At 35.6% G+C, this 12,957-nt stretch overlaps 1 protein-coding gene across 6 annotated transcripts in view; it reads right to left on the bottom strand.

Annotated features, from left to right (window-relative positions):
• Positions 1–1,233: 1,233 nt before the first annotated feature.
• The window catches only part of LOC109088810 (one cut domain family member 2-like), a 34,061-nt gene continuing 22,337 nt past the window's right edge, over positions 1,234–12,957 (bottom strand). The window contains exons 4-5 of one of the 6 annotated variants that reach the window (XR_006162879.1): positions 12,098–12,741; positions 5,963–12,067 (exon numbers count right to left, since the gene is read on the bottom strand). Coding sequence is in view for 3 of the 6 variants with exons in the window: in XM_042778496.1 (XP_042634430.1) it covers positions 12,457–12,741 (285 nt within the window). In the remaining 3 variants the exon portion in view is untranslated. Of the gene's footprint in view, positions 1,496–5,962; positions 12,742–12,957 lie in introns of those variants that run through there. The other 5 variants (XR_006162880.1, XR_006162881.1, XM_042778499.1 and 2 more) reach the window with 5 other exon arrangements.

Below are 12,957 nucleotides of genomic sequence, written 5' to 3'. Positions count from 1 at the left end.
GAAAGTATCATTTGTATGAATAAAATTACACCTATTTTTAGGGCCAGTAAGAATTTGTGTGTGTGAGTGTGTGCGCAAGTGTGTGTGCGCAAGTGTGTGAGTGTGTGTGTGTGTGTGTGTGAGTGTGTGTGTGCGTGAGTGTGTGTGCATGTGTGTGTGTGTGTGTGTGTGTGTGTGTGTGTGTGTGTGAGTGTGTGTGCATGTGTGTGTGTGTGTGTGTGTGTGTGAGTGTGTGTGCATGTGTGTGTGTGTGTGAGTGTGTGTGCATGTGTGTGTGTGTGTGTGTGAGTGTGTGTGTGCGTGAGTGTGTGTGCATGTGTGTGTGCGCGTGAGTGTGTGCGCGTGTGTGTGTGCACGTGAGTGTGCGCAAGTGTGTGTGTGTGTGTGTGCGCGCAAGTGTGTGTGTTTGTGCGCGTGAGTGTGTGTTTGTGTGTGTGTGTGTGTGTGTGCGCGAGTGTGTGTGTGTGTGCACGTGTGTGCGTGTGTGTGTGTGTGCACGTGAGTGTGTGCGCAAGTGTGTGTGCATGTGTGTGTGCGCGCGTGAGTGTGTGTTTGTGTGTGTGTGTGTGTGTGTGTGTGTGTGTGTGTGTGTGTGTGTGTGTGTGTGCGCGCGCGAGTGTGTGTGTGTGCGCACGTGTGTGCACGTGTGTGTGCGTGAGAGTGTGTTGCTCTGGGGGCCACAGGAGCCTCCTGGTAATTGAAAAGAGGAGCGCTGCTGCAGCGGCTCTGTGACCTTTAATTGAGAGAGAGCATTGATTTCTGCTGAGAGAGAGAGAGACACACACAGACAGAGAGAGAGCGAGAGAGAGAGAGAGACACACACACACACACAGACAGAGAGAGAGAGAGTGAGAGAGGAACAGGGGGATGCTGCAGAAAGGAGGAATGAAGGACTGAGTGATGTTGTTGGGGAGAGACTGATCAGACGGACGATTGGAACGAACAGATGTGGTGAAAGACAGACACACAGAGAGAGAGAGAGAGAGAGCAGAACCAGAAATGACATTTCTTCTCCTTGAACCTTTTTTAACACCCCAGAATGTTTGTATTTGTATTAGATTTTTACACACACACACACATTTAAACTTTTTACATATATATGCATCACAATTTGAGTAAAAATTTAAAGAACATCTCTTTTTTTTAAAATGTGTAATGAAATACAAGTGTGTGCATGTGCGTATATAATGTGTATATATATACACGCATATGTAAATAAATAAATAAATCTCCACATGGCATCACAGTGTTTAAATGATATTTTCAGACCCATATTTTCCGTGTTTTCTGAGCTGTTTGGACTGAACTGTAGACTGAGTTTCTTTTCTTCTCTTTCCGTTCATCACGAGTGTGTTGTGTTTTGTCCCACAGATGCATCTCAGACTTTGCCTAATTACATTAGCATTAATTTTCTTTCCAAGTAGTTTCGCAGCAGAAGCGCAGAGAATCTCTCTCACTGCTGTTTGCCGTCTGATCGCTTCATTTCAGCTCCGATCTAAATCACACAGGAAACATTTTACATCAATAAAACAAACTTTATCAGCTTCAAGATATTTTTGTGACACATTTTCATCCAAATTTTCATTACTGTTATGCAAAACACTGACTTATTGTCATGAAGTACTCAACATATTAGTATTTGTTGCACTATATGTCATGAAAGTAATGTCACAATGTAAGTTAGGCTTCCTGTTTTTTTTTTGTTTTTTTTTGGATTTTGGGGTGTTCTCCTGTCTCAATCTGACTGATCAGTGTGATTTTCTGTTTGTTTTGATGCTCATCTGCCTTATGAACCACTCTCTTCATGATTCACTCTGAAAGCACAGACTGTTTATTATTGAATGCTGGCCTGAAATCTGTTTGGAGGGAAAACACAGAATTTAATGCTTCCCACGAGCCTCCATCTCAACATCATCCAGAAACAAAGTGAAGTGTGAATGTACACATCTTCATGCAGTTTCATGTGTTTCAATGATATTGCTCATATTTGAGAGTCTGGGCTTCAGAAAAGCACTTGGATTGGTGTGATCATGTCATTGAAGGCAACATGAAGGCCGAGATCTGTGCATCTGTGATTATTGGAAATAAAATTGATTGTTGCAAATTCATGAGTTTAAAAGTGTCTTTTGTCTTGGAACCACAAAAAAACTAAAATCATTAAAAAAAAAACAAAAAAACATTTTCATTACTTGAAATAAAATGATTGTTAAAATATAAACAAAAGTGAAATTGAAATAAAATAAAATCTAGAAAAAAAACTAAATCTCAAATAAAAATGTATTAGATATTTAAACAAATGACAAACATGCATCAAAATTACTAAAACTTTAATTAAAATTAAATCATAAAATATAAAAATTAAAAAAGAAAGCACATCATGTCATATATGGGACAATAAAATCAGGCATTTAAAAAAAAAAAAAATATATATATATATATAAGCAAAAGTTAAAATAATTTTTCAAATATGTAGTGAAACCGCATTTGTTCACGTTAATCACAATTTTTTTTTTTTTTTGCTACGTGTACTAAAATAACTAAAACTGAAATGTAAATGAATTTAATGTTAATTAATCTTTAAATATATATATATAAAACATTAAAAAACATTTTTAAATAAAGTTAATGTTTATAAATATATATATTTTTAAATACACATTTTAAATAAACATTTAAAAATACAGAATAAAGTGACAAAAAAATTAACTAAAATTAAATAAAATGGAAAATGCAAAAATAAAACTTCTAAATTATAAAAATTCAAAAAACAGCGAGAGAGAGATTTTGGTCATTCTAATACAACATTAATTTTTAAAGTTTTGCTGATTTTTTAAAAGCAATTTATAAAGAGTGGCTGCTTAAGTTTTCCAATCAATCAATAAAATTACCATTGATTATTTATATTAAATGTTTAATTTTAAGGACATTTTAGTTAATCTCTTTTTGAAGAAATCCCAGTTGAGAACTGCTGCTTGACCTTTTTTTTTTTTTTTTTTACTATTTTGATAAAAGTGTTTATTTCTTCAGGCAGAAAACTTTGTTTCTTGGTGCTCTGAAAGAAACTTATTGACTGATGGCTTGAGTTCAGGTCTGAGCGTGAATCTTCTCTGAGCTGCTGTTTGGATGGATTTATGTGCCCTTTTCCAGCTGTTTTAACACGAAGCTCTTCTGTGGCGGCTGTCAGCATTGACTTTGACTGACGTCTGACGCTCCACGACATGTGAAGGCCAACATCTCTGAATGTCACTCTTTATCTGATGGCCCTGATGCTCCTCACAAGTAATGAAAAGCGAAATGTCAGCCGATAAGACGCCTGTTAGCCAGCAGAGAATCACGCCGATATAAGCCACTTACCAGACGAAAGCTGACTGTTTCGTGTGTTATATAACTATACAACAGACTTGCATTTAAGAGTTTAATAAAAAAATATTAAAGTTTTAGGTGAGTTTAGGTTTTGGTCTTTGCTTCTCCGTTCTCTCAATGTGCATTCAAAAGTTTGGGGTCGGTGAGATTTTTATGTTTTTGAAAGTCTCTTCTGCTCACCAAGGCTGCATTTATTTAATCCCAAATACAGCAAATACTATAAAAATAGTGCAATATTATTAGAATTTAAAACAGCTGTTTTCTATGTGAATCTCTGTTAAAGTGTAATGTATTTCTGTGATGCGCAGCTGTATTTTCAGCATCATTACTCCAGTCTTCAGTGTCACATGATCTTCAGAAATCATTCTAATATGATGATTTGCTGCTCAAGAAACATTTCTGATTATTATCAGTGTTGAAAACAGTTGTGCTGCACTATATTTTTGTGGAAACTGTGATGGATTTAATTTTTCAGGATTCACAGATGAATAGAAAGTTCAAAAGATCAGCTTTTATTTGAAATCGAAATCTTTTGTAACATTAGAAATGTTTTTACATTTTTGATAAAAACTTGTTAAAATTTGCAAACATTAGCTGATTTAATTTTTTAGCAACTTGATTTTAAAAAATGATTCTTTCATTTGTTGAATGAAGACGTAAAAAGTTACAATTTTACATGTGTGTTTACATTTTTAACATTAACATTTCATCTCAAGGTTAAAATTTGGAAATATTACTTTTTTTTTTTTTGCACTTTCATTCAACAAATGTAAGTTAAACTTGCACACAGTAACAATTTCGATTTTTTTTCAACAGTAATTTTTCTTACTGACCAGACCCTTTGAAGCATAGTTTAAGTCAAATGTAGAATTTCAAACTTCAATCTTAAATTTCTTTTTTTTTTTTCAGCTGCTTTGGTGTTTAAGTCTTGCATTTGTTTGTGGATGATGGTGATAGTGAATTTGATTCTCTACGTCTGAGTTCAGTGATTTTCACACTTTTATAAGTAAACAAACACTTAAGAGTGAAATTGTTCTTTAGTAAAGATAAAAACTGCACAGTTGTTAACATGGATTAATGATGATTTTTTTTTAGAGGAGAGAGGAGAACAATACTATCTTATGATGGTGGTAAAACAAGAAAATCAACCCAAAATAAACCTGTGAGCATGACGCAGACAGAAACACTGACGCCTCGAGCGATGCACACAAACAGAATGTGCTGGAAGAAAAACTCAAACTGAAACAGTCCACAATGACAACACTGAGTTTGCAGCTTAAGTAGCATTGTTCCTTTTTTCTTTCGTGAGTCAAACATGCAAAACCAGATCCAAAAGCTTCTTCTCAGGTGTTTCATCTGTTCTTGATTTTCCATTATAATAAACATCTGTTTGGCAGGTTCTGTCTGATGGAGGCTGGGGTTTGAAATGTGAAAATATATATAGTTGGGTAAAGTTTGAATTTAGATGTTAAGCTTCAGTTAAAACCTGTACACATTAATTGTTTCTAATTTTTTAACATACACTTTTTTCTTTGTTTGAAAACTGTTAAAAAAAATTAGCTAAATATAAATGTAAAAAAAAAGTGTTCAAATATGCACACATTTATGGTTTCTAATTTTTTTTTTCAATAACTTTTTTCTTTGTTTGAAAACTGTAAAAAAAAAAAAGAGTTAAATATAAATGTAAAAGAAGTGTTAAAATATGCACACATTTATGGTTTCTAATTTTTTAACAATAACTTTTTTTTTGTTTGAGAACCGTTAAAAAGTTAGCTAAATATAAATGTTAAAAAAATTTAAATATGCAAACATTTATGGTTTCAGATTTTTTAATTAACTTTTTTTTTTTATTTGAAAACTGTTTAAAAAATGAGCTAAATGAAAATGTAAAAAAAAATTTGCACACATTAATAGTTTAATTTTTTTTTTCAACTTTTCTTCTTAAATTTTTAAAAACTGTAAAAAAAAAATGTAAAAAACAAACTTAAAATTTGCAAGGATTAATGGTTTTAAATTTGTATTAATAACTTTTATTGAAGAACAAAAATTGGCTTTCATTTGTTGAATGAAAATGTAAACAAAGTTAACGGTTTCATTTTTTTAACAAGAACTTTTCTTGAAAAAACTTTGAATAAAATACCAATAAAATTGCACAATAGCAGTTTCAAATTTTTAATAACTTTTCTTGAATTTTCAAAAATGATTTTGTTGAAACTGAATTTGTAAAATGTAAACTTTTTACATGCAACAAATTAAAAAGAAGTTCATTTGCTGAATGAGAATGTTAAAAATATATATTTTTTAATATTTTGTCGTGAAGTTTAAAAAAATTATTCCTTTATTAAATGAAAATATTAAAAAAAAAATTAGTTCTCTTTATATGTAATGCACTGAAAACTGTCAAATATGCTATCAAACTGTGTAAATAAACTACGTTTGATTCTTCAAAATTCATTACAGTAAATAAAAAATACAATCCATGGACATTTCAACGTTTAAAATAAGACTAAAGTTGTGAAATTTGAGACCATGCAAAATTTACATGTACATCATAAGACAGGTTTTATTGTTGTGATTGATGAAACAAATGGTTTCGGAATAAAATCACTTGTTCTCTTTATTTATGGTCAAACATTTTGTGGAAGAACATGAACTTTGAATGTTTCAAAGACTTTGATCATGAATGCAAAACTAAAATTTGATCAATTTTCCCTCGTGATTTCCAACAATCCATTTTTACATGAACATGATTTAACAAACCAACAAATAAACAAAACGATGAAACCGAAAAAGAAAAGAATCCGTTTCCAATCCATTTTCAATTTGAATAAAAAAAAAGCATATCTTTGGAATACAGTCCATAATATTCACGTTTAACTTTAAACGCCTGTGACTCAGTTCTCAAAGTGTTTTTACATTAGCAGTAGATTGTCTGGTACATTTCAACTCAATCTGAGGACTTTCCATGCTCAGTTGTTGTATTTTTGGACAGGATTGGTGTTTCACGGTACGATCGCAAACCGAACTGATCGAGTGCATGATGTTTTCTATCCACATCTGAACTGAATTCTTCAAGAATTTGATCAGGCCGGCATGCAAAAAAAATAAATAAAACGAGACGGATCCAAACCCAAAAGCTATTGAAGGACAATGCATTACACGCTAGCTAGAACTGTAAAGATACTCGTGCATAAATCAAGGCTGCGGCGTTGAATTGCGGCTGCCAATGCTACGTTTTCACATAAAGAATCGAAGGAGTAAATGCATGATGTAAAATCAAATCGAAGCTGTACAACCCATTGAAAACTGTAAACTTGAGGCTCATTCTAGCAACCAACCATCCCCAATCCAAAAATAATATCCTTGTTGAGAATATGAGCCACCCTTCCCAAAAAAATAAAATCAAAATACAGTCATGGAAAACGAAAAAAACAACAGTAAAAGTTGCACCACAAAACTTTTTGTGAAAGCTGTCACATTAACAGGAGACAAAAAGACAAGCATTGTGTTTTTTGTTTTTTTTTGTTGTTGTTGTTTTTTTTTCGGTAAGCAAACCTCAGCTATTACAAAAAAATCAACTTAAGATGCATAAAGCTTTTTTTCTTGGTTTGTCAAGTCACAGTTACTAAAAAATAAGAGTACGTGAATAATTTAATACATACGCTATAATAACAATACCCTAACACTATCTTCTATGAGGTATATCCGAGAAAAATTTGGTAAGAAAAGCACGGTCTGCGCCCTCGACATGGGGTTTCTTTTTTCTTATTTAAAGCTTTGCAACCATTCAAAAGAAGGGAAGGGGAAAGTTTAGAAAGCCTTTGGTATCGTTAGTCTTTGTTCTTTGCAGGATTGCATTGCAAAGCATCATAAAACATTTTCCTGTCGCTGAGGTACTAACAGAAGAAGAAACAGAGAGGTCATAACTTCGCTTTGGTTCAAGCAAGGCACTCATCCAACAATATCTCATACTTTGCAACAAAAGCGCTCTCTACGTCTTTGTCGGGGTTGAAGAATATGACTTGGGATGGAGGAGACCCTTCGGTCTGTCTGCTATGAGATGATTGGTTTGGTCTTTGGTTTTAGAGTTCGTCGTGCACAGAAACACCAACGTTGTTTTTGACAGGATTTGGATTTTTTTGAGAAGGCTGGCGTTCCATTCAAAACCACATGTGGATGTTTTTCCATATTAAGGTTTACTAAACAGGTCTCATCATCATGTGATGGAAGAACTTAGACTAATTTATGTATTTTATTTGCTTAGAAGTGAATGTGTATCATCATTCCTAACAAAATTGTGGAGTTTTATTGCACTAAATAAAATAAAAAAAATTCTACTTCGTTAATTGCCATTTTCTTTTACTAGTGAAAATTGTTTCTACACCAGATTTCTTTAATGTCACATTTCCACTGTAAAAGCGCTTCTGAAGTGGGATTTAAGCGTCTTTTCACCGACTGTTTAATACTGCTTAGAAGTGGCTTAAATTAATACTAGGGGCTGAGGTGGCTCAAATCAGGCATCATTTAGTCTGGTTTTAATGCAGCATTATTGAATTTCTGAGCATGCATAAAGCAGCCTTAACTCTGCTGTGTAAAGATGCCTTAAGTTTAGGGAGTTGGAAATTCCTATTAAATGCATATGATAAAAATGCAGTTATGCCGCCTCTGAGCAGCATTAAAGTATACAGTTGCAGTTCGCTGTGTAAATTTAAGTGTCTTTACACAAACTGTTTAATACTGCTTAGAAGTGCTTCTGTGCCACCTCTCAGTGTAAATGTGGCATAGATATTAAAGCTCAGTGCATGCATCTTTCAGCATCTTTACACAGCTGAGTTAAGGCTGCTCTAAGCCTGCTTAAAATGTAAAGACGCAATGCTGCATAAATGCCAGACTAAGTTATGCCTGTTCTGAGCCACTTTAGCCCATAGTATTACAGTTTAGATTTGTAATTGATGTGCAAAAGCATTTATGCCGCCTCTGAGCAGCATTGGGTAAAGACACTTAAATGCCACTTCAGAGGCGCTTCTGTGCCACCTTTGCGGTGTAAATTTGAGTTCAGTGCGTGAATCATTCTGTGCTCTTTACACAGCTGAGTAAAGCCTGCTTAAAATTTAGTGTAAAAATGCAATGCTGCATAAAAGCCAGACTAAATTATGCCTTGTTCTGAGCCAGCTTAGCCCCTAGTATTACAGTATAGAGTTGCAATTGCTGTATAAATGCATTTATGCCACCTTTGAGCAGCATTAAACAGTCTGTGTAAAGACACTTAATTGCCACGTCAGAGGCGCTTCTGTGCCACTTTTGCAGTGTAAATTTGACTAGAACAAGCCATCAAAACTTTGAATATTTCCATGCATTTCAACATGCGTTTGATTAAAGAATGTGTGTAATGTTGATGTTTCTGTGCCGGATAGGTCTTTGTTTGTGGGTTGGTTTTTGCATTAAGGTCTTCTAGATTATGACGATCAGAAGCGCACAGCACTAAAATCTACAGCTCGACACGAGTCCCATCCGCTCCATTGCACTTATTTTTCCGAGGAGAGGAGGAACTCATGTCTGAAAGAGGAAGAAGAGAAAAAAGAGAGAGTGGCATTATCAAAATATCCAAAGCATGGCGTCAAGCGCAGACCGTACTCGAGAAAAAGAAATCTTTGGTATCTTTGGTTTCATCAACACGATTAAAATTACAAATGGAAAATTCAGTGAGGTAGCCTCTGTGGTTCTCACTATAGAGATAGAAAGACTTTTATACACACACACACACAAGTCAGTCTTGGAAGCAGCTTTCTCTAGTTTTTAAGGGATTCCTCTGCGTCCTTCTACGAGTGAAGCAATGAATAAACGGCCTCTCAGCATCCGTGGGATTTATCTTTGGTGAGTCCTGCATTGATCTCCATTAACGTGTGGCCCCCTGTATACGATCCGAATCGTCCTTCGACAGAACGGTGTAATCGATCGCAAATGGCCCTTCAGAAAGATTGTTTTCATTCAAAAGAAAAGGACAAACAAAACCTAAAGTCTCGACATACACACAACTAAAACCCGATCGCTAACTCATTTCCAGAATTATCTTTCTAAGAAAAATTAAATACACCCTTCGTGTTGCTTTTTAAAGTAAAGCTAACTAATAAATTAAGAGAAGCACTGCATCTTTGATGCACTAGTAGTCTTAATTAAGTCTAATTAAATAACATTAAATAATTCAGGGAAAAAAAAAAACCTATGCATACTAGTCATAAATAAATACGTCTGATGGTGTCCAACATGCAAACAAAGTAAATGTAAACTTTGGCAATCTAATCAGGATAAAAGGCAATTTAAATTAAGTTCAATCATAACAAATATAAATTACATAAATAAATCACATATTGCAAAACCTGGGTAAGACATTGTACAGAGGCATTGGCAAAATATAAGTACTAAGACAAGCAAAGGAAAGCTCTTTGGCCCGTGTTGCTAAAAACCTGACTGTGAAGAGCGGATGGAGCTCCAACCAAGAGGCGTTGGAGAATCTTTGGAATAGAAGCTTTTAAAGAGAGAAAGCTGAAAGATAAAGCTATTCGACCTACAGTCTGCAGTTTCCTCTCTACAGATCAAGTGAGCATTTTTGGCAGATTATTGGCTTTTTAGATGGAATCTAGTATATGATGGAACCCGCTGCAGCAGCTCTCTCAAACACAGGACTCGCGATTCAGCGTTTGGAAACAAGCGTGCATATGTTGAGAAATGATGGATGGATGACGTTTGCATTGGTGGAACTGGACTGTCGGTGGACTACGATGGGATGTGAGCACAAAACTACAAGATGATGAGTCGTTCGGCTTGGGAAAATGGGAAAAAGTGAAGTTGCATGTGCTTAAAGGCGTTTATCTTTGGTATGCCCATCAGGCTGAGTTACACCTTTAATTTTAGCTGCAAAACGGATGAAAAAAACCAAACGCTGAACCCTAGACGTCCCGTGTTTGGAGAGAAGCACCGCTGCGAGCCCTTCCTCGGGAACAGTGGCGGGAGTAACTCTGAATCTTTGGTATTGTAGCTGATGAGGTTTTTGTTGTTCTTTCCATTTTGGTTGAAAAAACTGCATAGGCACACATTAAAGACAATCTTCGACTTGTGTTTTTGAGAGACGCGTCATTCTCCGTTGTCATGGGAACAGCTCCGTCGCATTTAAAAAACCCTTCCGATCCCATTCTGCTTCCAATGTCTCCACCGATCCGAACGCAAGAAAGACGCCGGCTCGGCGTTCCCGCTTTGTCGTCGTCATTTTTTTGGTTTTGATTTTTTTTTTTTTTGGGGGGGGGGGGGTCTTTTTCTTTTGAACAGTTTTCGTTTGCAGAACAGTTAGGTGCAGAAAAAGTTTCTTTGGTGTCGATTTGTCAAATAAATACAAAAAAGTCTTCAGTGTCCGTTTTGAGTGATCCAAGCGTAACCCGGGAGAGAACTGCTTACCAGCTCTGTTTGTCCATCGGTTCAATGATAAATGAGGACGAGGGATGGAATTTGAGATGAGTGTATGAAAGAGCTAGAAGTGAGCTAAAACTATGAGGGGAGGAGTCATGCACACTTTGGGAAAGCTAAACTGGCAGGCATTGGTGTGGAGATTGTCCTCTTAAACTCTTGTAAAGGCCCTGATCACCAGTGCCAGTTCACTTCTGTTTGGTTTTTCATAGCATAATATAATTACAGTCAGCGATGCATATGTGTGTGATTTTATTAGGTGTGTCGAGATGCATGTTCTTCGGTCGTATCATCCTGAGTTGTTTTTGAACCATAGAAGAACAATCGGTGTGGTCCAGCCCCTGTTCTATTGCAAATTTAATGTGCTTCAGGATTGTGCTCACAAACCCGGCCGGCCAATAACGGTGTGAGAGATCTGCGGTCGGTGTGTCCTTCATGTGTGTAGTGCTTTGTGCTTCTGATGACGGGGGGTTTCTACCGTGTGGAGGTGAAACCCGGTTCGGTCGCACATCGGTGTGTTAGAAAAAACCCTGCGACCTAATGCCAACTTAAACCTGTGCCGTTATTTATGTTACTGTTCATGTGTTATGGGTGAATCTCACAAAGAACAACATGTGCAAGTCATATTTTGTTAACTTAAATACATTACCATAATGCAAAAAAAAAAAACCTATAATTACTATAATAAAAATTACTATATAACAGTAACAACAATAGGGGTAATAATTAATAATGGGATTTTTGGGGGAATTATTATTATTATTATTATTATTATTATTATTATTATTATTTAAAAAGCTTGAATGCAATTTTCAGAAATATCTAAAAATTGTTAAACAAGGATACATTTGAAAAGCGATATTAATTAAGATATTAAGTCTTGTTTTTTGAAGAATTTATCAAAATCAAGCGATTTGTGTGTAGGATAATAAATGATAATTATATATTAATATAATATATTTGTATATTTTCTAATTACATTTGAAGGTAATTTTTCCCCCCTTTGAATTAAGTTTATTTTTCTAACACTGTCTGCATTTTCTTTTTCTTGTTTAAAATAAAACTCACTTCATTTTGATAGATTTTTCAGAAAATATCTTATTTTTTTTTGTTTGTTTCTCAAGTAAATGTATATTGTTTGTACTCGAAAACAAGACAAAAATATTCTATTAGCAGAGTGAAATATTGCAATGAATGTGACCTGGACGTGTTTTTGTGAGATTCATTCTTATAACTTAAAGTATCTCTACACACACACACACACACACACACACACACACACACACACACACACACACACACACACACACACACACACACACACACACACACACACTTACTTTATGAAATGAAAATCAAAGCTAATATCGAGTGAATGTAGATGTGAAATGCAAACGCTTTGGGTTTCTCTTCAGTTCAAAGCCAAATGTAAAGTTAAGCATGTTTTTGATTGGCTTTGATCATTCATCGGTGTCAAATGCTTTGGACTGGAGCAGAGAAAGCAGCGTTTTTTCCTGACGTTTGGCTCTTTGGATGAACGGATCGGTGTGTTTTTGGCTCTTATTCGAGCCGGTAAGCAGCTTCTCTCGTCTCGTTGCCCTTCGGAATGATTTTCTCCTCTTCTCCTCTCTGGGATCACGCTTTGGTACAAGTGCTGGAGCTGGACGACATGTTCCCCGGACTCCCCTCGTCCAGCCATTTGTCCAGGCTGCGTCTGCGGGCGTTCATGAAGAAGTTGCTCACAGTGTTCAGTTCCAGACCCAGCTGCTGCGAGATGGTCAGCTGCATCTCTTTGGACGGACGCCTGTTCTCCTTAAAGATGGCCAGAAGTGTTCGCCGCTGCAGGTCTGTGAAAACCAGCCGCGACTTCTTTGGTGTATTGCTCCTGTCTTTGCTTGGGTCTTGCTCTTTTCTTTTGCACTTCGGGGGTTTCGTTTGTTGGAAAGGAGACACAAAAGAAAGAGAAGAAACACGTTAGAATCATTCACACGTATGTTCATGCATTTAGCAAACACTTACATTTAATGCAGGGTTCGAACCTTTGGATTATCAACTTTGAGCTTTTTGCACCACCTACAATTAGATTACAGTTACATAAAAGAGAAAATAACAATCAAGTGACAGAAAAGACAAACA

The sequence above is a fragment of the Cyprinus carpio genome, chromosome A21, assembly GCF_018340385.1.
Source record: "Cyprinus carpio isolate SPL01 chromosome A21, ASM1834038v1, whole genome shotgun sequence".
In the NCBI taxonomy this organism is placed as follows: Eukaryota; Metazoa; Chordata; class Actinopteri; order Cypriniformes; family Cyprinidae; genus Cyprinus; species Cyprinus carpio.
This window is presented reverse-complemented; position numbering and strand designations above follow the sequence as displayed.